The sequence below is a fragment of the Pseudorca crassidens genome, chromosome 10 (genome assembly GCF_039906515.1).
Source record: "Pseudorca crassidens isolate mPseCra1 chromosome 10, mPseCra1.hap1, whole genome shotgun sequence".
In the NCBI taxonomy this organism is placed as follows: Eukaryota; Metazoa; Chordata; class Mammalia; order Artiodactyla; family Delphinidae; genus Pseudorca; species Pseudorca crassidens.
In genome coordinates, this window is record NC_090305.1 from 30,873,953 (window position 1) to 30,897,811 (window position 23,859).

Here is a 23,859-nt window from a genome sequence, read left to right on the forward strand (position 1 = left end):
GCTTGCTAGAAATGTTTGCCCAATTAATATAGATACAGGCTGACTTTTCTTCCTAAGGTTATTTTAACCACCAAAGTCATCATGAACAGAAGGGTCGAAGTATCAACATTGGGATTTCACTGCATTGCTACAGGTTCTTTGTAAGTGTGCAGAGGTCTTGGGATTTCAGATCCTAATGTACAAATAAGAATATTTTTTAAAGCAGTTATTTTTAATAATTTACAAACCATGAGTCATCCAATAGTCTGGCTAAATGTGGAAGAGACTAGTATGACTACATTTTCCTGAGGTGAAGACTATCAAAATCCATTCCCAGAACTGGCCAAACAGTACCAGGGATAGAACTAGGAATAGAGCTCAACTATGTTTCGCCTTCAGAAGCTCTTTGTAGTAGCAAAAGTTTTTTTTTTAAGTTGTCTTCCAATAGATTTTTTTTTAGTGCAATTTATTCCTATTTTGAAAAGAATGAAAGGAGACATATATAAATGAGCCAGAAATGCCACCTACTCCTTCCAACACAAGGATCTCCCCATTCCCCCATAAAAGCCTATATTTACAGCTGAATTTGGCTCATCCTGTTGAGTGCCCAGCCTAGAGGCACACAACAAAAGTGGTAACAACCAGAGGCATCTATCTAGATCATCAGATTTCCTTCCTCTGGTCAGTGTGTGCCACAAATCTCACGCTGCAAAAGCTACAACTCATCCTTCACTGTCAGATTTCTTCCAATTCAGTTGCAAATGTTTATTTACTTTTATTTCAGTTCCCCCAACAACAGAGAATGCAGAAGTGGTCGCCTCCACACCACATAAGGGCTTCTCCTGAGGCGATGGTGGAAGGTGGACCCGCAGCAAAGAACAGGTGGCCGGTACTGCTATATCTCGTCCCGTTCTATTACTAACTTCAATTCGCAAGCCACCACTGGGCCAGTATGTGACAGACAAACTACAGTCAAACCGAATCCTCAGTACAACTCCTAGACAGCCTGGATGCAAGCAAAGGGAAAAGGCACGTGTCCAGCTTGGGTTATTCCAGCTACTTGGCTCTACCAAGGAACGGTGGAATCGGAGCTTACAATATATAGAACCAACATAGAACAGATTAAAAAGGGGCCAAAATATGTTCTGTAAATAATAAAATGGGTATATATCCTACATTTTGGTCCATCTATGTTTTCCTAATTATAGACTCCAAAAACTCCTGTATCCCTGGCCCCAGCAAATTTCCTTGCTATGTCTGATCTGTGCCAGCAATGTCTAAAAATACCCACGGAGACCCCATGCGGGAACCCCCTGAGAGGTGATCAAAGCACAGGACCTTCCGCCAACACGCTATCCAAATCATCCACTTTTGCTCCCTTTGGACCTTTATAAAAACCTTCGTCCTTCGTGATTATGCTTTAGACATTACCACGGCCACGTGCCCAACCTTCTTTGAAGTCCTGACCACTGAAAGCTCTCACTCTGTCTCTATCACAGTTTTCCTAAAGGAAAGGGAGGTTGGTTCACAAGTCTTAAGTCCTCAGGGAAGAAAGGAGCTCAGAGAAGAACAGACAACCGGACAGTTTCTTGTGGACACACCAGCGGGTTTTCTGTTGCTTCAGATAAACCAATGCATGATCAGTTTCACGGCTCATTCCTCGGGGAAACATAGCCAGACTCGGTTCACAGTATTTCAAAAGTATCACAGAAAATAAGGAATAAATTCCCTTCCACTGCCCACATACGTATAATGAAGAGACTTTTCCCATCACAAAGAAGGATTCAGAAGACGGCTCCTTTTTATAATAGGAGTAAACCACATCTCTTGTCAGTTGTTTTTCCTTCCCACTATCAATCTCTCGGCCTCAAGAGCAGAAAAGAAGGGCCACTGATTCCCTTTAGGTCACCTTTTCCAGTGGAAAAGGCAGCTGTAGGTTTTAAGAATCCTTAGGATGGGGTTTTGAAAATAAATTATCTGAGGGTGAGGATACCCAAATGTAGAAATCACAAAAATAACTCAATAAAGTCCCAGAGTGCCAAGGCCATTAAGAAAATACCATAGTCAAGGAAGAAAGGAGGCCCGTAAAAGGAAGCAGGTTGTGACTTCTCACCCAACCGCGGGCTGTGGGTGGCTCTGCAATGGTCAGCGATGCCTTGGAAAGGTCAAGTGTAGTGGCTCAAGGGTCTAAATGTGCTTAATGAAGCAAGGAGCCCAAGTTATTTTGGGAGGAAAGAAAAATATGTTTTCTGAGTATTTTTCCTTTCCCCTAGCTTAGCACCACACCCACCTAGCCTTTCCAGTCATGTCACCTGTTTCAAAGTCTGTTTCTTTGGTCTCTTTCATTATTTCTTTTCCTTTAGAGAAAATTATATCCACTTAGCTCAAAACAAAGAACCCATCTGAGAACACTACATATGTGTGTGCTTTGTTTTTCACAGTGCTTCAAGCAAACCATCTGCTGGCATGCTAATTTATGATTACACAAGTTGCTCAGACAGGTATTTAATCAGTGAACGAGTGGATTAAGGCATAAATTTTAAAATAGAAACTCTGACACTTGGCTTCAGGAGAAAGGTTAACCCAGGAAGCTGGGCTCTTTGCTTCCCTGCGGCTCCAGCTCCATGGTGGAAAGGAACAGTGGATAACGTCAGCCCTTCTCAGATTCGCTCTGCTCAACTTCTCCCCTGCTGTGCCAGCTTTTAAATGCATGAAGGTTTGTTTTCAGAAATAAATCCTGCCTATTTCCCCTCTCCTTCCTTCTCCGTGCCATTACATTCCTTGAGGGTGATTTTTGGATTGCGTCTCTCAAGCTCCAGGTTACATGAACTTTGGTGTCACCTGGAAATGTTTTTAATTTCTCCCAGTATGGAGGGAACAGAGAAAAATGAATCGACTTCCTAAAACTTTACCTTTTGAATAGGGCATAACCAAATCAAATAGACCTGAGTCCTTCTAAGGATAAAACGGTCTCACCCTCACTCGGCCCCACGTTCTTAATAATGCATCTCTTCTGATTATCAATAACAATTTTTTTTGGACCATGTGGCAGATCCGTTTCTCTTGTTCGTCATATTTTTTCTCAATTAAAGATTCTAATGGCCATTGAAGCAAGACAAATTACCCTCATCATTTATGTCTATAAACCTCTGTGACTCTGAGCTTCAGAATTATAATGGGAAACAGAAATCGTGCCTTTGATTTTAAAAGCAGAAAGGTGGCACTGTGTTGCACTTCATAAACACACAGAGAATCGAGAAAACGGAAGAGACTCGAATGAAAAGCCCTCCAGTCAAAACCTCAGCCTTCAGCCACCCGTTCTATTTAAGAATTCTTAGAGTCAAGAAGTTCTTCTTTAAATCTAACCTACATCTATCATGCTTCAGTGAAAACCTACTCTGTCTGTGCCAGAAACAAAACAGCTGGTCACCATACCCAGCTTAATAACTCCTCATAATTCTGAAGTCTGTTATTAAGTCATTTTTTAGTCTCCTCTTCTTGAGGCTAAATAATCCCAAGTCTTTCAACTTATCCTTATAGGTTCAATTTTACAATCCTTTAATCATCATCAATGCTCTCTGCTAAACATTCTTAAGTTTTCCACATTGCTCTTATGTTTTGAAACCCAGCTCACCTTTGGAATTGCTTCTCGTTGTCTATAAAAACCCAGGCCTTTAGTGCATTACACACAACCCACAGAATGTACTCGAATAGGAAACCTACTGCTTTGTTTGGGTTCTTTTTGGTACAAACCTACTCCGGCGGCTCCTTCTCTAAGGAAAACATGTTCTTTGGGAACCAGTGTTCTCACTCCTATGCGTTCTTGCCCACCAGAGCTCTTCACGGCCTTTCTCAACCCACTTTCCCCAAACGATCCTGTTATACAATGAGTATCTAGCTAATCTGATCCACTTATTTAAACCAAGTTGTTAACCAAAAAAAGTCTTAAAATATGCTATGCCTTGCAGATAACATCTATGAAGGTCCTGTCCTCAAAGCCTTAACTCAAAGAAGAATCTCCGGCACCTTCTCTGGTGAGAATCACACGAGGGAGGTTGGGGTCAGTCGGGATGGACGTGGAGACTCCTTCTGTGCTGCTCAAACTGCACCACACCAGCCGTGCGTAGAACTGTGGGCAGCTTTGGGGTGTGTGATTCTAGTCAACTCTCTCTGCAACCTTCTCCAACCATATAGGCATCCCCTATGGCCTCTCTTCTATCGAATGAAATATTAGATTCCGACACTGACCGTGCCCTTCTCCTTGAAGCCTCTTCCCCACTCTTCCTAGAGCTGGCTCTGTCTCACCCTCAGGTCTCTGCTCTAATGGAACCTCTTTCCCTTCACACTCTAGAATAGGTTCCCAGCTGTCCCCCAATGCCCCATCCTTCTTTATTACTACATCAGTTCCCCTTACAACACTTGTCACAACTTGCAGTTAGATGCAATTATAGATAAAGGTTCGTTTGCCCACTTCTTGACTGTCTTGCCCACCGAATGGCTCCTCAAAGGCGGGGTCATGTCTGCTCTGCTTTGTATAACTGGCACTGGCTAACAGCACACACTCAATTTTTGAAGGAATAAATGTCTCCACTGCTGGAAATATTTACATTTTAAAACATATCTAGGGGGCGGGGGGGGGAGGGGGAATGGGATGAAGGCCATCAAAAGGTAGAGACTTCCGGTTATAAGATAAATAAGTACTAGGGATGTCATATACAACATGAGTGATCTAATTAACACTGCTGTCTATGATATATGAAAGCGGTTAAGAGTAAATCCTAAGAGTTCTCATCACAAGGAAAAAATATTTTTCCTATTTCTTTAATGTTGTACCTATAGGAGATGATGGATGTTGCCTAAACTTCCTGCGGTGATCATTTCATGATGTAGGTAAGCCAAACCATTATGCTGTACACCTTAAACACATTCAGTGCTATGAGTCCGTGATATCTCAATAAAACTGGAAGGGAAAAAACATCTCTGTCTTATAAAGGGCTCTGTCAGCTACTACAAATGGGGTTGGTATTTTGGGGGGTGGTATTTTTTTTTTTTTGCGGTACACGGGCCTCTCACTGCTGTGGCCTCTCCCGCTGCAGAGCACAGGCTCCGGACGCGTAGGCTCAGCGGCCATGGCTCACGGGCCCAGCCGCTCCGCAGCATGTGGGATCTTCCCGGACTGGGGCACGAACCTGTGTCCCCTGCATCGGCAGGCGGACTCTCAACCACTGCACCACCAGGGAAGCCCCTGGGGGAGTGGTATTTTTAGCAGTGGGACAGGGTGGTGGGAGGGAGGGAGGGAGGGAGGGAGGGAGGGAGGGATCCCACCCAGATCCGTCTGGTTTCATCATTCAGGCAGGGCCAGGGCCACGCCCTGCCCTACCCCGCCCCCCATCACAGAGACAGCTGCTGCCTCTTCCAAGGCTTTAACTGGAAACTGGTCGGTCCCATCCTCTTGCTTCTGCTCCTTAAAACAATTAATCTCGTGTCCAGTTATTCTCTCTCCTTTCGGCTTCAACATAGTCACGCCTCTTGTAGCATTCCCATCATCTTGCTGATGCTATGTCCTCATGGCTGAGTCCTTCACAGAAGAGCCGGCATTTAATTTCTATGATAATTTAATGAGTAATGAATATTATTTATTAATATCCAGGATGTATCACTGGCAGTGGAAATCTTCGGAGATGCGATTATGGACCTTTTTAAAATTTTCTTCTTTTGATTAATTTTTATTCTCTAGTTTTTCCACCATGTACTTGTCTGCATTTTCTACTTGAGTGATTTTTTTTTTAAGGTTAACCAGCTTTATTTCAATGGTATTCAAAGTGAGATTCTACTGAGGGTTAACTTACAAAACTTGTGTTCGTCACACAAAATTCGGTGTTTTCAGCTCTGTTCAACTTTCATCTTAATGAATTCAAGACTCATTCAACAAACATATAGATATTCACACACACACACACACACACACACACACACACATTTACCTATATATATATATGTCTTTCGTGTGTGAGGCCTTATACCTTGGGACTTGTTTCCTATACAGCAGGGCTACCACATCACCAGGCTTGCCTCTCAGGTAACACTACTTCATAACATCAACCAAGAATACCCTGGGCACGATACCAGGAGCTCCCACAACTTTAATGACGAAGCATCAGGGAGTCCGAGCAGTGAATAACTGAACAGGAAGAGACCTGGGCTCCTTGCCCACCTCCATAAATCATCTGCTGACTTGCAGACCAACATGCAGCAAATGAGTTTTCAAGTGCCCATGCCTCAGTTGACCCACCCATAAAATGCATAATGCATCCCTCAAAGGGATGTAAAGAGAATCAGTGAGGTAACAGTCTAAGCCTTTGGAACTCCTTGGCAGGAAGGCGCTACATAATTACTATTTGGTACTTAAGTTGCCCTTCGTGTGTGCCGAGTACTTTATGATCATTCCTTAGGAGTTACTCCCGGATATTCTGAAGTTGTCTTCATGTCTATTTCCACTAAAAGGATGAAGAAATTGAACTGGAGAGAAGTGTAGCGATTTGCTCAGTGTCACTAAGATGGCATTAAGGTCTCAGAAGAGGACTTTCCAGGTCCTCCAATACCCTCAACCACAGCTGAACCCACATCTTCAACACAAACTACCAATACAGATGAAATCCCCGTTAAACTGCTCTAAAATAGCCCTCATGGTACAAAAAAAATTGTAACTTGTTTTTGTAGAATAGAGTGAATGGCAAGGAGGTGAAACAGAAACCAAAGCTCTAGAATTAGTAACCCAGACTTCACAATCAGCCTTTTTTTTTTAAACACATCTATATTTCTCCTCACTTCCGGTATAATAGTGTTTCAGCACCTTCATAATCTCTCTGAAGGGCCCATATTTTTCTACAAATAATTTCCAGGACCAACCCTAAGGAGGCACAGAGCCCAGGTTAAATCACCCTGAGTTTTGCCCAGCAAAATACATACTGGCATTTTCACCCAAGTTGTAGCTCGTGAAAATTAGTGTCAAGAAGGTAAAGAATGAGAAGATGCACATCACACAGGGTACATATACAGTCCGAGGAGCCATGAAAAGGTGGAAAGTACCAGCTTGCTTGAGAGTCAGCTGACCTCTTCCCACCAGCCACTTCCTGCATAACTCCAAGGAGGCGTGCACAGAGCCAACGCTGGAGTCACCCCATCTACTTTGCTTACAGACATTACTACCCAAGACCATGGCCCTGGTTCTCCTGAACCATGCTCCTCTAGTCCACACATCTGTTTTCTCCCCCTGCTTCATCCAGTGACTCATGGACCTTCTTTCGCTAAATGAAGCATCTTTTGGCTCTGAGTCCTGTACTCTCACTAAAATGACAGAAGACGTGTGGACACAACATCTAAGAAGTGCCGCTCTGGTTGTTCAATGAGCAGCAGCCAGATGACCTCAGAGAGTCAAGTGCAGTGATGGAGTTCTTTACCATAAATTTGGATAGAAAGTTCCAGAGCACCACGGGCCCTGCCGAAGGCAAAACAGTGAAGTTGGGGGTTGAATTTCCTCTCCCTAAATGTCCCTTCCATTGACTCTGTCTGTGGGAACATTCCCTCCCACCACCTCTCCACCCACTGGCTCTGGACTTTTCAGAGCCCCTATTTCCCTTCATCCATCGTTCATGAAAGTATACCTGTCCTGGATTCCATTCCCTTAACTACTACTCCACTAACCTGATCATAATGGCCTGAAAGTCTCAGCCCAGAGAATGGCTAGGAGTGTGGCTCCCAGACTCCCTGTAGGGTGCCTCTCACACCATGTCACGCTGGCAGCCAGCAGCCACAACTGCTAACGTTTTCAGGAAAAAAAAACGGAGTTTACGACAAACAGGTTCTCGCTGAAGGAGCTACCAAAGGACCTACATCAAGAAAACTGAATCCAGAAGGAAGAACTGAGGTGCAAGAAGGAATGGTGAGCGAATAAATCGATAAACATACAGGTAAATATGAAATAAACAATTTAAATACTGATGATGACTAATTCGGGGAGCATAAAACAGATAAAAATATCAGACGGGGGGCTTCCCTGGTGGCACAGTGGTTGGAAGTCTGCCTGCCAATGCAGGGGACGCGGGTTTGTGCCCCGGTCCGGGAAGATCCCACATGCCGCGGAGCAGCTGGGCCCGTGAGCCATGGCCGCTGAGCCTGCGCGTCCGGAGCCTGTGCTACGCAACGGGAGACGCCACAACAGTGAGAGGCCTGCGTACCGCAAAAAAAAAAAAAAAAAAAAAAAAATCAGACAGGGACTTCCCTGGTGGTCCAGTGGCTAAGACTCCACGCTTCCACTGCAGTGGGCACAGGTTTAATCTTTGATTGGAGAACTAGGATCCCGCATGCCACGCCGCGTGGCCACAGGGAAAAAGAATCAGACAGCGACATTAGGAGAGACAGAGTCAAACTTACAGTTACCAAAGGGGAAAGGGGGGGATAAATTAGGAGTTTGGGATTAACTAATACACACCACTATATATAAAATAGATTACACAACAAGGACCCACTGTATAGCACAGGGAACTATACTCAATATCTTGCAGTAACCTGTAATGGAAAAGAATCTGAAAAAGAATATATATATATACATAACTGAATCACTTTGCTGTACACCAGAAACACTGTAAATCAACTATACTTCAATTAAAAAGGGAGAAAAATAAAACAAGATCTCCCTGACTCCAAAAAAAAAAGAGAGAGAGAGAGAGTGACTGCAGTTAAAAGTATGCTAAGGTTCTTCTATTATCCAAGAGGTAGACAGAGATTGTGGTGAGTTTTATTAAGACAGATATACACTTTAGAATAGTAATGATAATTACTAAAAGAAAAGAAAGAAATTGAATGATAATTTGCAAACCAGGAGAGGAAAAAAGCCGGCACATATCTAGAACAAAACTAGATGAGAAATACTCTTATTAAAGGGAAATGTTTGCAAAAGGGGGAAATATGGAAATATAAAAACCCAAACTCACAGCTTGAAATTATAAAATCCTGCACTCTTAGTAATACACCAGACCTGAAAAGCATCAGGAATCCACACTGCAACAGCTGACCTGCAGCAAAATTGCAACACTTGAACTTGGCAATGACTGCCTTCAAGGCTGGCCAAGGCCCTGCCTGCCCACCTGACTCTCTGTTTACTTCTAGTACACAGGACTTGGCTGATAACTCTCCCTTTATCTCCCCAAGACCGCTGCCAATAAAGGATTCAAGATGACTTGTTTTCTATCTTAATACAAATTTAAGTCTGAGTTACCTTTCTCAGAGGTGTCTGGATATAAGCCGTAATCCTGAATTTTAATGAAGTCCTTCTGTCTGCTAGCAAAGAGTCTCACTGCCAGTGCACAGCAGCAGAGAAATTTGGAGGGGAACGGGGAGCCCTTCCTTTGCTACGTAAGTACCACATCCCAAATACAGTCTCCTGCATATGACCTTGAATTAATATTTTCAATTTACGTGCTTTTTTATGCACTCCCTTAATTTCCAAGAGTTTCTCGAAAAACGTGAGCAATTATTTTCCATGCCTGCCTAAATAAAAACTGCTGAGATTTTATGTGAAGACCAAAGATAGGCTTTAGCTGACACCATAAAGTTGGGCTATAACATGCGAGGTAGGGACAAGTATGAATATGAAGAGCAACATAACATATCTTTTTTCTCTGTTATTTTTAAGTATTTCCCATTCTCCTCTGGTCCATCCCTTCCTGAAGCAAATGCTAGAGTACAAACAAAATAGAAGTAAGGTAGTTCTGTGATCTATTGGGAATTCTCTCTCTTGGGAAGGAAAATTCATCTTTTATAAAATAAACAAAGCCAAAAAATTTTGTCCTCTCTCTCAAGTCCCTAACACTGTTTTAAGAATGAATGATTTCTGACTTACAGTGAGATATAAACCGGTGACACACTTGGAGCCAGGCTGTGTGTGTTTTGAGAGCATATATCGCTCGAAAACCTGCTATGCTGTATTTAGTTACAAGTAAATATACCAACTGGAACTGTGTCTGTGGACAAGGTGTTCTTACTGGGAAAGCCACACTCCTTGTGAACACACGGCCGATACACTGAGAAAGCACTTTTGGAACTGGGAAGCCAGGGGAGAGTGCAAAGGAGGGACACGAGCATGTTTTAACGGCTGCGACAATTTGCCATGAAAGGATGTGAAGGCCCGGCTCCTTGCTGCAGCATGCCATGTGCTGCTGAATTCAATTACTGCCATGCCGTCTGCGAGCAAAGGAATGTGTAAACAGGCCATATAGCCTTGCATCAGTTCCACAGAATGTTGCACAACCCAAAATGCCTCTCGATGTGTCATTTCCTTCTTGGCCATCTTCCCAGCCCCTGACAGTCAGTCAACAGAAAAAAATAGTACTGAAAGAGATTTAAAAAGGCTCTTCTCAAGAATACATTCCACCAACCACCAGACTTAACCTCCACCAGCGCTTCTGACTCTCCCTCACCACCCTCCTTAAGGAAAGGGGGAAAGGGAACAGTTTTTTAAAACTGTGATTATTCTCTTAAGTCAAAGATGTTCAACAAGACTTCCCTGGTGGCGCAGTGGTTAAGAATCCACCTGCCAATGCAGGGGACATGGGTTCGAGCCCTGGTCCAGGAAGATTCCCACAGGCCGCGGAGCAACTAAGCCCGTGCACTACAACTACTGAGCCTGTGCTCTAGAGCCCACGAGCCACAACTACTGAACCCGCATGCCACAACTACTGAAGCCCGTGCACCTAGAGCCCATGCTCCACAACAAGAGAAGCCACTGCAGCGAGAAGCCCACGCACCCCAGGGAAGAGTGGCCCCGGCTCGATGCAACCAGAGAAAGCCCGCATGCAGCAACAAAGATCCAACACAGCCAAAAATAAATAAATAAATAAATAAATTTATTTTTAAAAAAATGTTCAACGATGTTTTGTATACTAGCGACTAAAGGATGAATATTTATGACCATCAAACTGCTGCTTGTGTTTGCTGACTTGTAAATATCAAACATGACATGTACCCATCATGTCCATTCCTTGGGCACTTCAGAGACAGGGAAGAACCACTGGAAGTCTGCAAGTCAAGAAGTGAAGGGCTTTTTTGCAGCAACATGGATGAACTTGGAGGGCATTATGCAAAATGAAATAAGTCAGACAGAGAAAGACAAATACTGTATGATATCACTTATATGTGGAATCTAAAAAATACAACAAACTAGTGAATAAAACAAAAAAGAAGCCGACTCACAGATATACAAGACAAACTAATGGTTACCAGTGGGAAAAGGGAAGAGGGGAGGGACAATATAGGGGTAGGGGAAAAAGAAAAGGGTTATTATGGGATTATATGAAATCATGTGTGTGAAACTTTTGAAAACTGTAAAGCACTATAGAATTTAAAGAATCTTTCATTAAAAAAAAAAATTGGGGCCTCCCTGGTGGCGCAGTGGTTGAGAGTCCGCCTGCCGATGCAGGGGACACGGGTTCGTGCCCCGGTCCGGGAGGATCCCACATGCCGCGGAGCGGCTGGGCCCGTGAGCCATGGCCGCTGAGCCTGCGCGTCCGGAGCCTGTGCTCCGCAACAGGAGAGGCCCGCGTACCGGAAAAAAAAAAAAAAAAATTGTTTCCCCGTTAAAAAAGAGTTAAAGGCTTTTCTACTAATACTTTCCACCAAAGACTAAAATTCAGGTCTGTGGCCTCAGGAATATGTTACGAGGCTTAGCAATAGCAAGGGTATCTCAAATTGTCTCCACAGACAGCAAGGATGTGAACGCAAGAACTGTGTCCAGATGTATCGAATAGCTTTAAAACAATTCGGCTGTCCCTCCATCCAACACACTTTACATGCCCCCCATTTTCTTTCACAGGTGACCAAGCTTTATATCAGCATCCACCATGGATAAATAAGGACAGGTCATGGGCCAGCCATCATCAAAAGCCTATTCCTTCACCCAACTAGGATGAAGAGTAGCGGAGGATAAAAGCCGGCTGCCGCTGACACCATCTGCAATCAGGCAGAGAAAATGCCAGGCTCGCCATTCTCGCCACCCTTCACGGGACTGGAGGTGATCCAGTCTCAGAACTGGGTGGAACAGCACAGGAGAAAAATGAGACGATTCTGTGCCCAGACCACTCTGTTTTGATTACATCTGTTACCTTCAGTTTATAAGGTAAAATGTCTGCAACTGGAAGTGCCCAAGAAGATGGAAAAATAAAATGTTCTCTAAAGAATTAAAAATGTGCTGATGAACTGGACACAGGTGAGAAGGAACAAGCAGGGAAAAGAAAACAGTTTGGCTGCAGGACACAAGCCTGACAAGCTGGGTGAAGCAGGGTGCTGACGCAGCTCTAGAAACACACATATACCCTGCACGTCCAGAGAAGCTCTCACTCACCTAAGCGCCAGCCCTACTGAAATCACAAGCGGAGCCAAGCAGAGCACTGCTGCAGCCATTCGCTCCAAGCCTACAGGAAGGGAGCCGGATGTTGGGAAAGAAAAGGTGGGGCTTCCCCCTTCGCCCACCAGGTCAGGACAGGTAGCTGGCCAGCAGTGACCGGGAGTGTCCCAGCAGTAAGGACACAGGTGATGGCTCTGGCCTCTCCCTGAGAGAAACTATTAACTATGATTTACTTCCCTGGGGCACAACACACAAAAGCTATTAGAAACCCATCCATGTGTGTTAGGTATCAGGTTTGCAGGTGTGCTGGCAAGTGAGACTTTTCAGTGCTGGGTGATGTGGAATACAAAGCCTCCAGGCTTGCTTATTGGAAGAGTCATAAGACACTCTGGCTACAGACTTGCCATGTTGCCAAGCAAGGCTAATAACCTCTTTATGTTCAGAGATCTAATGTTCTTCTCAAATAAGAGTATTGATCTGGCTTGGCTTGCTACTGACCTGTTAATACCAAGCACCACAAGGTAACACCCACCCTTAATTCATCTGGTAATTACCAAACTGGTCCAATTCAGAGTGAAGCTACTATCACTGAAACTTGGAGTCACCTTGTAGAACTTTAAATGTCTCCCAGATTAAAAAGTCAAGAGATCGGGCTTCCCCGATGGCTCAGTGGTTGAGAGTCCGCCTGCCGATGCAGGGGACACGGGTTCGTGCCCTGGTCCGGGAGGATCCCACGTGCCGCACAGCGGCTGGGCCTGTGAGCCATGGCCACTGAGCCTGCGCGTCCAGAGCCTGTGCTCCGCAGCGGGAGAGGCCACAGCGGTGGGAGGCCCGTGTGCCACAAAAGACAAAAGAAACAAACAAAAAAAAACCCCCAAAAAGTCAAGAGATCTTTTCAGGAGATGGTACCTCAAAAAGTTATTTCTCCTGTTGCAACCATGACATTTCCCATCTAAGCACTGATGGAAGTTGGTGATATTGGTGGTCCAGTGAACCACTGCCCCCATCATTAATATCCTTGTGGGGTTACCCACCCCACCTTGAGGCTAGGCTGCACCTGTATGTTGCTTTAACCAACAGAATGTGGAGGAAGTAACTCCATAGTAGTTCTGAGCCTTAAGAAGCCTTACGAAGACCTGAAAGCTCACACTTTTGCACCTGAGGGAGACCTGAGCTGCCACATAGGAAGTCAGACTCTGCTAGAGAAGCCGCACGGAGAGGGCGAGGCTCTGGGACTACAGGAGAGAGAGAAAGGCCCAGCTGTCCCCTTATTCCGCCAGGCCCAACCTTCCAGCCATCCCACCAAGGCACCAGACATAGCAATGAGGCCATCATGCACGTTCCAGCACTAGCCACCATGTTACTGCAGACACAAGAAAGACGCCAAACAAGACCACAGGAAACCCATCCAGATGAACCCCAGTCAACCCATAGAGTCGTGAGAAATAATAAACCGGTTGCTGTTTTAAGCCATTATGGGGACTTCCCTGGCGGTCCAATGGTTAGGACTCCGTGCTTTCATTGCCGAGGGCCCAGGTTCGATCCCTGGTCGGGGAACTAAGACCCCACAGGTGGCACGGTGCAGACAAAAAAAAAAAGTAAGAACCATTATGTTTGGGGATGGTTTGTTATTTAGCAATAGATAACTGACAAAGCAGCAAGAGAATGAAAAGGCTTCTGACGGTGTAAGGTGATTTACTTTTTCCATCCTCTGCACAGCCAATAATACCCTTCCCATCAGTCCTCTTCCCTAACTCAGAACCACTGCAATAGAACATGACACTGCTGAGCAAGACTTCACCTTCCTGGAGACATTCTTTCAATCAGACTGCAGCTGGAACCAAGTGCATACAAGGAACAAAGGATCCTAATAGAAACTGATGCTTAAAAGAGGTATCCAAACGCATTACTGTTGCCGCTGCGCTCCACTGACTTCTGCTGGCGAACATACGGCAGTACCTCTTCAGAGCTAACTTGCCAACAGGAGGTCAAAACGCCTTGCCTAAACACAAGACTTACAAATTTGGGATCTTAAGTATGCTGTCATGTCTTAAAATGATAAGCTGGCAAAGAAAATCAATGGCATTTTGTAAAGATGTGCACCTTCTCATGTTTACGCTACTTAAGATGAAGGTTCTAATAAGTCATCGGCTATGTTCCTTTAAAGGGAAGTTTTATAACTGAGATGAATCACAACTGCAAAAGATCAAAGTTAAAAAACATCAATGATGCCATGGGGTACTTTTTAATCTTGTAATGAGTGATGATCATGTGCTCTTATGAAGTTAGTCCAACTGCCAACGCCAGATGTGTATATTAAGAAAAGGAGTTGTTTGTGATGTGACAGCACCAGTTCAGCTGCCAGAGACAGAAAACATAGAAGGATGAAACCTTTCTGATTTTTGAGTGAAAAGCAAGTCTTGGCAGATGTGCTGATAAGCAGGGCCTCCGAGGAGGGGTACTAGTGCCAGAGCATCCTCTCTTGGACTTTGCTGCAAATAAATTGTTTATCATCAGTTCTGTACAGCTGTCCTCAGGCAGCACGAATACCTGCTCAAGCACAATTTATGGCACTTATTAGTGTTATTTACTGATGAGCAGAAATTAGTAAAGCCATCCGCAAGAAAAAAAAATGTTCCCCTAGAGAACAGAATCTAGATGGTATCTATTTCCTGGAAGCGTACGCTAAGCAAAACTACAGCAAACTTCTGACACTGAAATTGATGTAATAACAGCTCATGCTTAATTAGCACTTACTACACGATAGTCACTGGGCTGTGCATTTTACATACATGACATCACTGAACATCTCTGCAGCAACTGACGAGAAAGATACTATTCTTCTTCTTCTCACTAACTATTATGATTATTCTCACTTTAACAGAGGAAACTGAAGCAAAGAGAACTTAGGTAACTTGCCTACCACCACACAACTGGTAAACAGCGAAGCTGGGCTTTCAGTCCAGACAGCCTGACACAAGAGCCCACACCCTTAATCACTATGTTATTGCTGAGTAAAGACCCAGCCACTTAACGCAGAACTTGTCCTTGTTCAAACAGCTCATCTACCAGAAGTAGCCTGTTCAATATATACTATGGTCTTCCAAAGAAGGACTGAAATTCCATTAACAGAAATCAAGAGCACGAAACACTCAACCCCTTCAAATCACTGCAGCAATAAACAGGTGTACATTCTTTCGATGACAACCACTACTTAAAGAATTAAAATTTTGTGGGAGAAGATGCTAAAACAATTGCATTCATTGTCTTTTTTTCTCCCCTGAGGAAAGCCTTTTTCTGAAGTCCTTCTCTGTTAACGGTCGAAAAAATAAGCCACTTTGAAGTCTAGAGCAGTGATTGGCAAACCACAACTTGTGTGTCAAATCTCACCCACCACCTGTTTTTGTAAGTAAAGTTTTATTGAAACACAGCCATAACCATCCATTTATGTATTGGTGAAGGCTGCTTTTTTTTTTTTTTTTTTTCTGCGGTACGTGGGCCTCTCACTGTTGTGGCCTCTCCCGTTGCAGAGCACAGGCCCCGGATGCACAGGCTCAGCGGCCATGGCTCACGGGTCCAGCCGCTCCGCGGCATGTGGGATCTTCCCGGACCGGGGCACGAACCCGTGTCCCCTGCATCGGCAGGCGGACTCTCAACCACTGCGCCACCAGGGAAGCCCGAAGGCTGCTTTTGAGTTACATTGGCAGAGCTGAGTACCTGTGACAGAGATCGTATGGCCCAAAGGGTTGAAATCATTTACTATCTGGCACTTTACAGAAAAAGTTTGCCAACCCATGTTCTAGAGGATTCTCCATTTACCATCACATACACGAAAACCAGTCAAAATCCTATCATACTCACAGTTGAAGGAAGTTGAAAATCCTGGGCATTTTCCACACCTGGGAGTCTCAAAATTAAAGAACAATATTGAGATGAGAGCTATACTTACAAACATTCAGTGCCCAGATGGCCAAGAGCAGGGCAGAAGGAAATAATCCAGTACAGAGAACCCAGGTTGTAGGATTAAAATGTTACTGATGCCAGACCCTTCGTTACATCCAGACACTGAGTTTGACCAGTCACCTTGTGACGTCAGACAAATGACATCACATTTCCACAGATATTTCTGGATCATGAGCAATGTTACTCAGGCTGACCTAGGGTGATGGTCTGCCACCCGACTTCTGTATCTGCTTCCCCCTCCCACCCTCAGCAGCACCCAGGTCACACAAGTACCAGCCGCCCCCTCCACCCGTGACCCTCATTGCTTTCAGAGCACTTCTCTGCCTTCACAGGGCAGTGAACCTAGCAACTATTAATTCTTCCAACAACCTCTTGGGAATGAGGTAATACTACCCTCGCTTGAAAGAGAAGTGACTTTCCCAAAGCTATTGTTCCTCCCTTTTGTCACCACTTTCAGAATGAGGCAGCACCCACCTTTCCCCGCTTCCTCTCCCAACCATCAACTCTGAGCACCAACCCGTGAACATCTGGACACACACACGCACACAAACATATACACACACACAATGATGGTTTTTCCAAGAACTGAGAAAAGCAGCTGAGATCAGCAGGAAACATCTTTACAAGACAAGTATTAGTCGTGTTAAATGTTAAAAGACTACCATCCTGCTTTATGCATTACTAAGAGGGATGTCCCTGCCTTTCCAGGAACGCAGGGGCTAATTAGATTAAATGCTAGAAGATGTCTTCCATCCTAAGGCATCGTCCCAGATGGATGGCAGTCCAGAAAAGTCAGACAAAACCCCAAACCAGGCCAGACGGCCCTGCGCTGATCGATTCACCTGCACTGCATGACCACTAGCCCTGACAACCAGAGACTTGGGGCGACCAGAGACGTGTGTGTGGCCACAGCCTAATGGGACATTCTCAAACTGAGCAGACAGGTCCAGCACTCCCAACGTTGGAAAATCTAGAAGAACGCCATACACATGAAAGGCGGAGAAAAGAAAAACCTCAAAGACTGGCTTTTGAGGCAGGAAACCTCCCTAGTTCAGGCAAGCAGTCAGCCTTCGTGAGATGAAACAGCGGCCAGAGGAGCGGAAGGCAACACGTGTTCCCACCGCTCAAGGACAGGCTGCCAGGGGTAGAGGCAAAACTTCACCAGCCCTTTGCTCTCGGTTTTAGGGGAAGAAGAGCTATGCCACTCTCACTGCCTAGGTAGGTGTATTGTTATATAACAAATATTTCTGCCAGCTGTCCCTCCACCACAAACCAAATTAAACTCTCCAAACACAATGGCTAGGCCTCCGATGAATTCACTCATCAAAGGCAGAGTTCTGTATGATGTTTCCACTGGCATAGAATTTTTAATGTTGTATATATCAAATAGTCTTTAATCCTTAAATATATTTAAATACTACTCTGGTGAGTATGTTCAAATTAGTTATGGGGGCGGGGCAGGGAAGGCAAACCTGTTTTAATTTAGGTTTAGGAGGAAAATGATATTAGCCCAAATGGATTGTGTGCACTGCCTTAAAATGATGCTGGTTCAACCTTCTAGATGTCTCAGGAGACAAATAAATCAAGGTGGATTTAAACCTGGCCTGACTCTGTTAAAGAAACTACCTGTGGCAATTACTAGAACAAGACCAAACAACAGTGTTGTAACAATCAAGCAAGTTATCCTTTGCAAATAAATTCTTTGTAATTAGGCGGTGTGCTCTTTATAAAGGGAACTGAGTGTAAAAAGTTAAAACACATTCTTAGACCATGGGAAACACACGCAAATGCTTTTTGACTAAGCTCAGGATTTTTCAATGTATTGTTTTCTTCCTCAGCTCTCGTGGATCTGTTCTGCCTTGTCTATTGTGCCCAGTGGATGAACAGAATTTTTAGTAAAAAATTACAGCGACGGAAAGTCACGAAGTTATGTAGGGCTTAGCAATTTTGCGGCAAAGGTGAAAAGTGTAATTTGATTTTCTACTAACTGTGAAGTTCTCCTAATTGTCCCTCATAAAAAGATATGCAGATAGCAAACTTGGCAAAGAAACTATGTGAAAGTAGCACTAACTTATTTGGGATAAATTCCTCACAGGGTCTCTGTAAACTCTATTCCCATTTCCAGTAGGAAGGCAAGCACTTACTTCTGGGTTCCCGGGGTCCATCCACTGTAACTTTAATAGCTCTGTGGTAGGTGGCGACTTGAGGAGGATTTGTGAAGACAGTTATGGTCAAGGTGAAACTCTTGCCTGCAGATAGAAAAGGGGAAAATCAACAGTGAATATAAAAAGACAGTACTGATGACAAAAATAGCAGTACAGATGTCCAAACTGCATTTAAGCATCGCTGAAGAGGGAACAAAACAACAAGGGTCAGGACTCCTTATTCTAATGAGAAACCCTCTGATGGCCACCTCAGGGAGTTGCCAGGCTCACTGAGTGCTAAGATCATCATCTTCACGGCAGTCCTGTGCAAGGAGGCTCCAATTCCAAAAAGCGGCTCAGTAGCGAGAGCCGTAATGAAAACAAAAACTGGACCTCTTGAAGAGGGTTCTCTTTCCCTTCAGTTTTCTCCAACATCAGGAACACATCCAAGCAGAAAATTTTAGAAGTCTTTATTTAGGATTAGGTCATGACCCCGTGAGAGAACAATAGTAAATCACTGTTGATTATGCTATTGACTTCACATGGCTTTAGCATTTCATTTGCTTAACTGCACTACAGTGAGAAGATGAAAGAGGAAGGTTCTTATGGGAATCATTTTAACAGGAGCCAGTGTCTCCCGTCCTGGCCTTAATGTGCCTGTGGTATGATGATTTCATCATTACTGGAACAAAGTTTTTTTCCTCCCTGCCCACCCCTTCCTTAACATACATCCTCACTCAGCAGCAATCTTGAAATGACTCCCTGACAGTGACTTATTTTTGGCTAAATATACATGACACCTCCCAATGTAAATATGAATACTTGCTTTTAGAGGAGGGTGTACTTCATCGAAATATTACATCTGATGTTTCAAATTAATGAACTAAAGGTGATGAACAGAGGTTGGGGGGAAGACGGCGCGGGGTGGGGGGGGTGATGGGGGGGGAGTTTAGGAGCAGATTTGGATGTTTGCTTTCTCCAGAAGAAGATACCAGACTCTGTTACCCAGACTCACTGACAGTTGTAATCAGTTAGATTTGCAACGGTTAGTCATGTCAGATAGTCAAAACTGCAAACTGTTACAAGACAGGAAGAGGTGGGCGTGAAGCAGTGACTCAATAAAACATTCAGCAATCTCAGGCCAGAGCATTCATTTAGCCTGCTCCTGGGACAGATCTTTAAAAAGCTCATTTCGTTTTGCTTTGTTTTTTGGTCAGAGACTGTTTTTCCCTTTACTGAAAGCAGAGGCTATGAAATCAAAACACAAATCTTAAACAATATGTAGCAATGCAAAGTTTAATGCAATCTTTTCAAAGCTTAATATGGAACAGGTTATATACAAGGCTTAATGTGGAACAGGTCTTTGGCTGTCAAGTCTAGTGAATGGGTTTTCTTTTCAACCCAGACCACGTAAGTTCCTAAAAAATGTTTAAGACCCATATCATTTGTTACTCTGTATATATAGCTTTAAGTCTCTTTGGCTATACTTTGGCCGAGAAAAAAAAAAAATAGGAAAGAGAGAGATGCAGGGGGAGGGGGTACAGGGAAAATGAATATTGATTAGAAACCTATTAAGTGCCAGTCGCTTCATAGACATTATCTCATTTAATACTACCCAGTAAGGTTTATCACCCCCACTTCACAAATGAGGAAACCGAAGCCCAGAGAGAGTATTGGTAATTTAACCACACAACTAATAAGTGGAAAAAATCAGAACCTGAACCCAGGTCTTCCAGACCCTAAAATTAATGCTCTTCCTTTTAACTTTGTCAGAGAACATTTTTAGAAATTAATAGGTAATTTATTGTGACATGTGTCCCAAATAGCTCTATCAGACCAAGAAGCAAATATAAATCTAGTGATGTAGTATGTCAGCCACAATGATGAAATCATCTATTCTTAAAGTGTCACTGATATATCGTATTTCATTATTATATATTGAATGTTACATGGATTTAAGTAATTTAATTGTCTGGTTGGGGAACAGAGGATTTATTATAAACATTAAGACTAACCAGAAGAATAAGGCAGCCAGGAGTCTAAACTAGTCACAGAAAACTGAAAGTCTACAGAAATGGAGATTAGAACGTTGAACAGGAGGCCACTGGATTCAGATCAGGACCTTAAAACAATGGGAAGTTCTGGAGGAGTGAATGGGCTGAACCCCTAGATTGAAAGTTAATTTGCATGAAACCGTAAAAAGATCCCTTCTGGGTTGGATCAACCGTCTGTGAGTCAGGATCGCATTTCTAACAGTGGCTTTGAGGGCAGTGCTTGGAAGACACTTGTCATCTGTGGCACAAATCTTCATAAATCAAGGATGTACGCATCTCAATTGTCCTTAATGACCCTAAATAACCTGCTAGAGACACTGCCCATGAGTTTATATAAACCGGTTCTAATAGTATTGCTGTTTGAGACTTTTACAACGCACTTAGGATATTAAAAGGCATCGATGCTTCTCCCAAATTCAGAGGAACACCTTAGGTAGGAACAAAAGCCAAATATAAAATTCACCCTCCAAGATAAAGCACCTAAATGTTCAAAACAGAACCAGTTTTCTATAAAGACCTCTTTTAAAAAGAGGTGGGTTTGGGGGAAAGGAAACAAGTATTTGAGTCCGACGGCGGTCTCCTAAAATCCAATCCTAAGGATCAAGACGTACTTTAACAACTAAAACAAAAACCAAGGAGGTTCCTTCCACTTCTCATTGCCCCTTCAGAAGGAACATGAACGTAACGTTCAAGAAACTTCCACCCAACTAGGTAATTTGTTCTTCCCCCTATAAACAGTGATACATTTCGTAAGTCAAATGTTTATATGTATATTCATGACTTCCTTAAATTAAAAAAAAAATTCCAAATCCCATTGTTTATTACTTTCCATAATAAGCGATAAAAATGCAGGCTCTTAAGACAACTAATTGTAGCATCCTTGGCTTCATCTAGGAACTAGTTCTGCAATGTGTCCTCAAGTCATATATTTTCTGAGATACACATAGGAACTGTCATTGAAAGACAATTCCAACCTAGCCCAAGGGGCTGTCAGAAATTGTCGGGAAAGTTAAGATTATAAGCAGGGATTGTATCCTAAATTGACAAGTACTATGCTCTGTCCACTGCAGGTGCTTAGAAGTGCTTGTAAATTAAAAGCAACATGCTTGATGTCAAAAGCGAGGAAACACACCAAGAAAACGTAAGGACCAAAGTCACTTTAAATACTTCTGTTTAAAATATAAAGGAGAAAAAAGGAAAAGACAATTTAAAAATATAAGCCACTCCTCACTTAATGCAAGTTTCACCGATGCTCTACTTTTATTCCAAAGTACTTCATAAAAGTTGTGGTCACTGGATAACCCATAATGCCAGAGTAAATAGTGATGTGACTCCCTTATAAATCAAAAACTGCTTTGCAATTTCTGAGAGTTTATATTTCTACCAGTGAAAAAAATTGTACCATTTGAGGAACTTGGTGTTTTTTTATTTTTTAATGCTACTGAAATAGAAAATTTAAATAGCTGGGGAAAAAATACAATGGTAGCAGCACGTTGACCCACACTTAAAAACCTGAGAGAAATGTAGAAGTGTGAAAATCAAAGAGGAAGCTGGAAAAAGTCTGTTAGAAAGCAGGTCAGGTACACGGGCAGGTTAAAGGGTTTCCTGCCACTGAAGAACTGACCCATTTTTTTTTTCAAAGAGTGGTATCTCTTGTCAGTATTCTCTGTCCTTTTTTCCTCTTCATTTCAGCTTGATATTACTGTTTCCTTTCATATAATGTTAATGTCATGATATAAAAATCTATTATTAGTGATAAATCAATTTTTCTTTCTCTCTCCACCCGCTCCCCCCACCCCCAATCTAAGTCTCGAAGACAAGTCTGGACCAATTTCTCCATCCTGCCTCTGGCAGCAAACTGTAGCATTTCAGATCCTCCACCAAGTCCCGGCTGCTTCAAAGGAAAAATCCTACTTTCTTCAGTTAAGATCATAAGAAATATAGGGGGAGGGGGTCAGCTCTGTTTGGACATAATTACACTTCATCAAAAGAAGCTTTCTTCATCTTCCATGCGTGAAAAGTCTGCAAGCAGTTAAGTCTGTCTTTTTTTTTTAAATATAAAAATTGCTATTTGGGAAACCAGCCAAAACTCAGAAAGCCAATATAGTAAAACAGTGCACACCCTTTGTTTCTCTTTGAAGTTTCTTAAATAAATATGTTGAGGGTTTACAAAGTACACTATCACTTTGCCATAGTTTCTACTCAAATTGATCAGAGAAAAGTTATAGAGCATCTATACAATACAAAAGCAAGATAAATGAAAACACTAGTTTTTATCTGTAAAATGAAGTATAGCGCCCAGTCTTTTAAATACTAAAATGCATTACTCTAGTTCAAAACAAAGTAATATTACATAAGGAGAAAGATGCAACTCAGAGCATACAGGTACATCATCGTGTTCAAATTTTTCTTGATTCTTACTAGAAAAAAGAAATTTTAATTGTACTGTGGACCTGCACCAGTAACTGAGAAAAAAAAATGAATACACACACATACACACTTCACACCTCATCAGTCAACAGTGAGACAGAATGCGTCTTTTTTTTTCTTTTAATGAAAGTGAACTAAACCTGATGCTGAGATAACCCCTTGAGTTTTGATTCTACCAGAGGCTCTGAGCCTCATTTTATTTCAAACCTTTCAGTAACAGTATCTCATTAGCATGCATCATTTTTTTTTTAAGTTAAAAAGTACAACTTCTTGGCCCTGTTCCTAGAAAGTACACTAAAACTACTCATCGGAAACAGCCTTGCCTGAACTTCCCTTATCAAGTTTTTACAATGGTAATAATTTGACATCTGATCCAAACTAAAGGGCAATTATTGGACATGGTTTAAAAATTGATGCTTCTTATTTCCTAATTCAAACCTGGGTTGAAGTCACCCCATAGGTCTTTATAATTTATTTCACCCCAGTCCTAAAGTGGTCTATTTTCTCTCTTCTCATCGAAATACTTAACATGGAAATATTAGATTCAATCAATAAATAAAGGAACATAATGCTTCTAATGAATGACGATTAAAAGTCTCTCTATAGAATAAGTAAATAAAAGCCAAATATTGGTTTTCTCTGAGACTTTTTTAAGAACATTAACCGCATTTATAAAACAGCTATAAAAACCCTAAAAGGGATTATTTTCTGTTTTATGATCTTTTGATGGATTCCTAATAGTTGAATGGGGGTGTGGATGGTGGAAACTCTTAAATAATGTACGAATATTTAGAGTCCTGATCTTTCATCTACACAGTCATACTAACATAAGTAACACCTTATTCACTTATTCGAATGAAAAGCCTTCTGTAAAAAACCATGATTTTTA

At 42.8% G+C, this 23,859-nt stretch overlaps 1 protein-coding gene across 5 annotated transcripts in view; it reads right to left on the reverse strand.

Annotated features, from left to right (window-relative positions):
• Nucleotides 1-23,859, reverse strand: part of RUNX2 (RUNX family transcription factor 2) — a 314,752-nt gene that overhangs the window by 194,121 nt on the left and 96,772 nt on the right. For all 5 annotated transcript variants that reach the window (XM_067752784.1, XM_067752781.1, XM_067752785.1 and 2 more), the window contains one exon: nucleotides 18,487-18,591. In XM_067752784.1, the coding sequence (XP_067608885.1) occupies nucleotides 18,487-18,591 (105 nt within the window). The remainder of the gene's footprint in view (nucleotides 1-18,486; nucleotides 18,592-23,859) is intronic.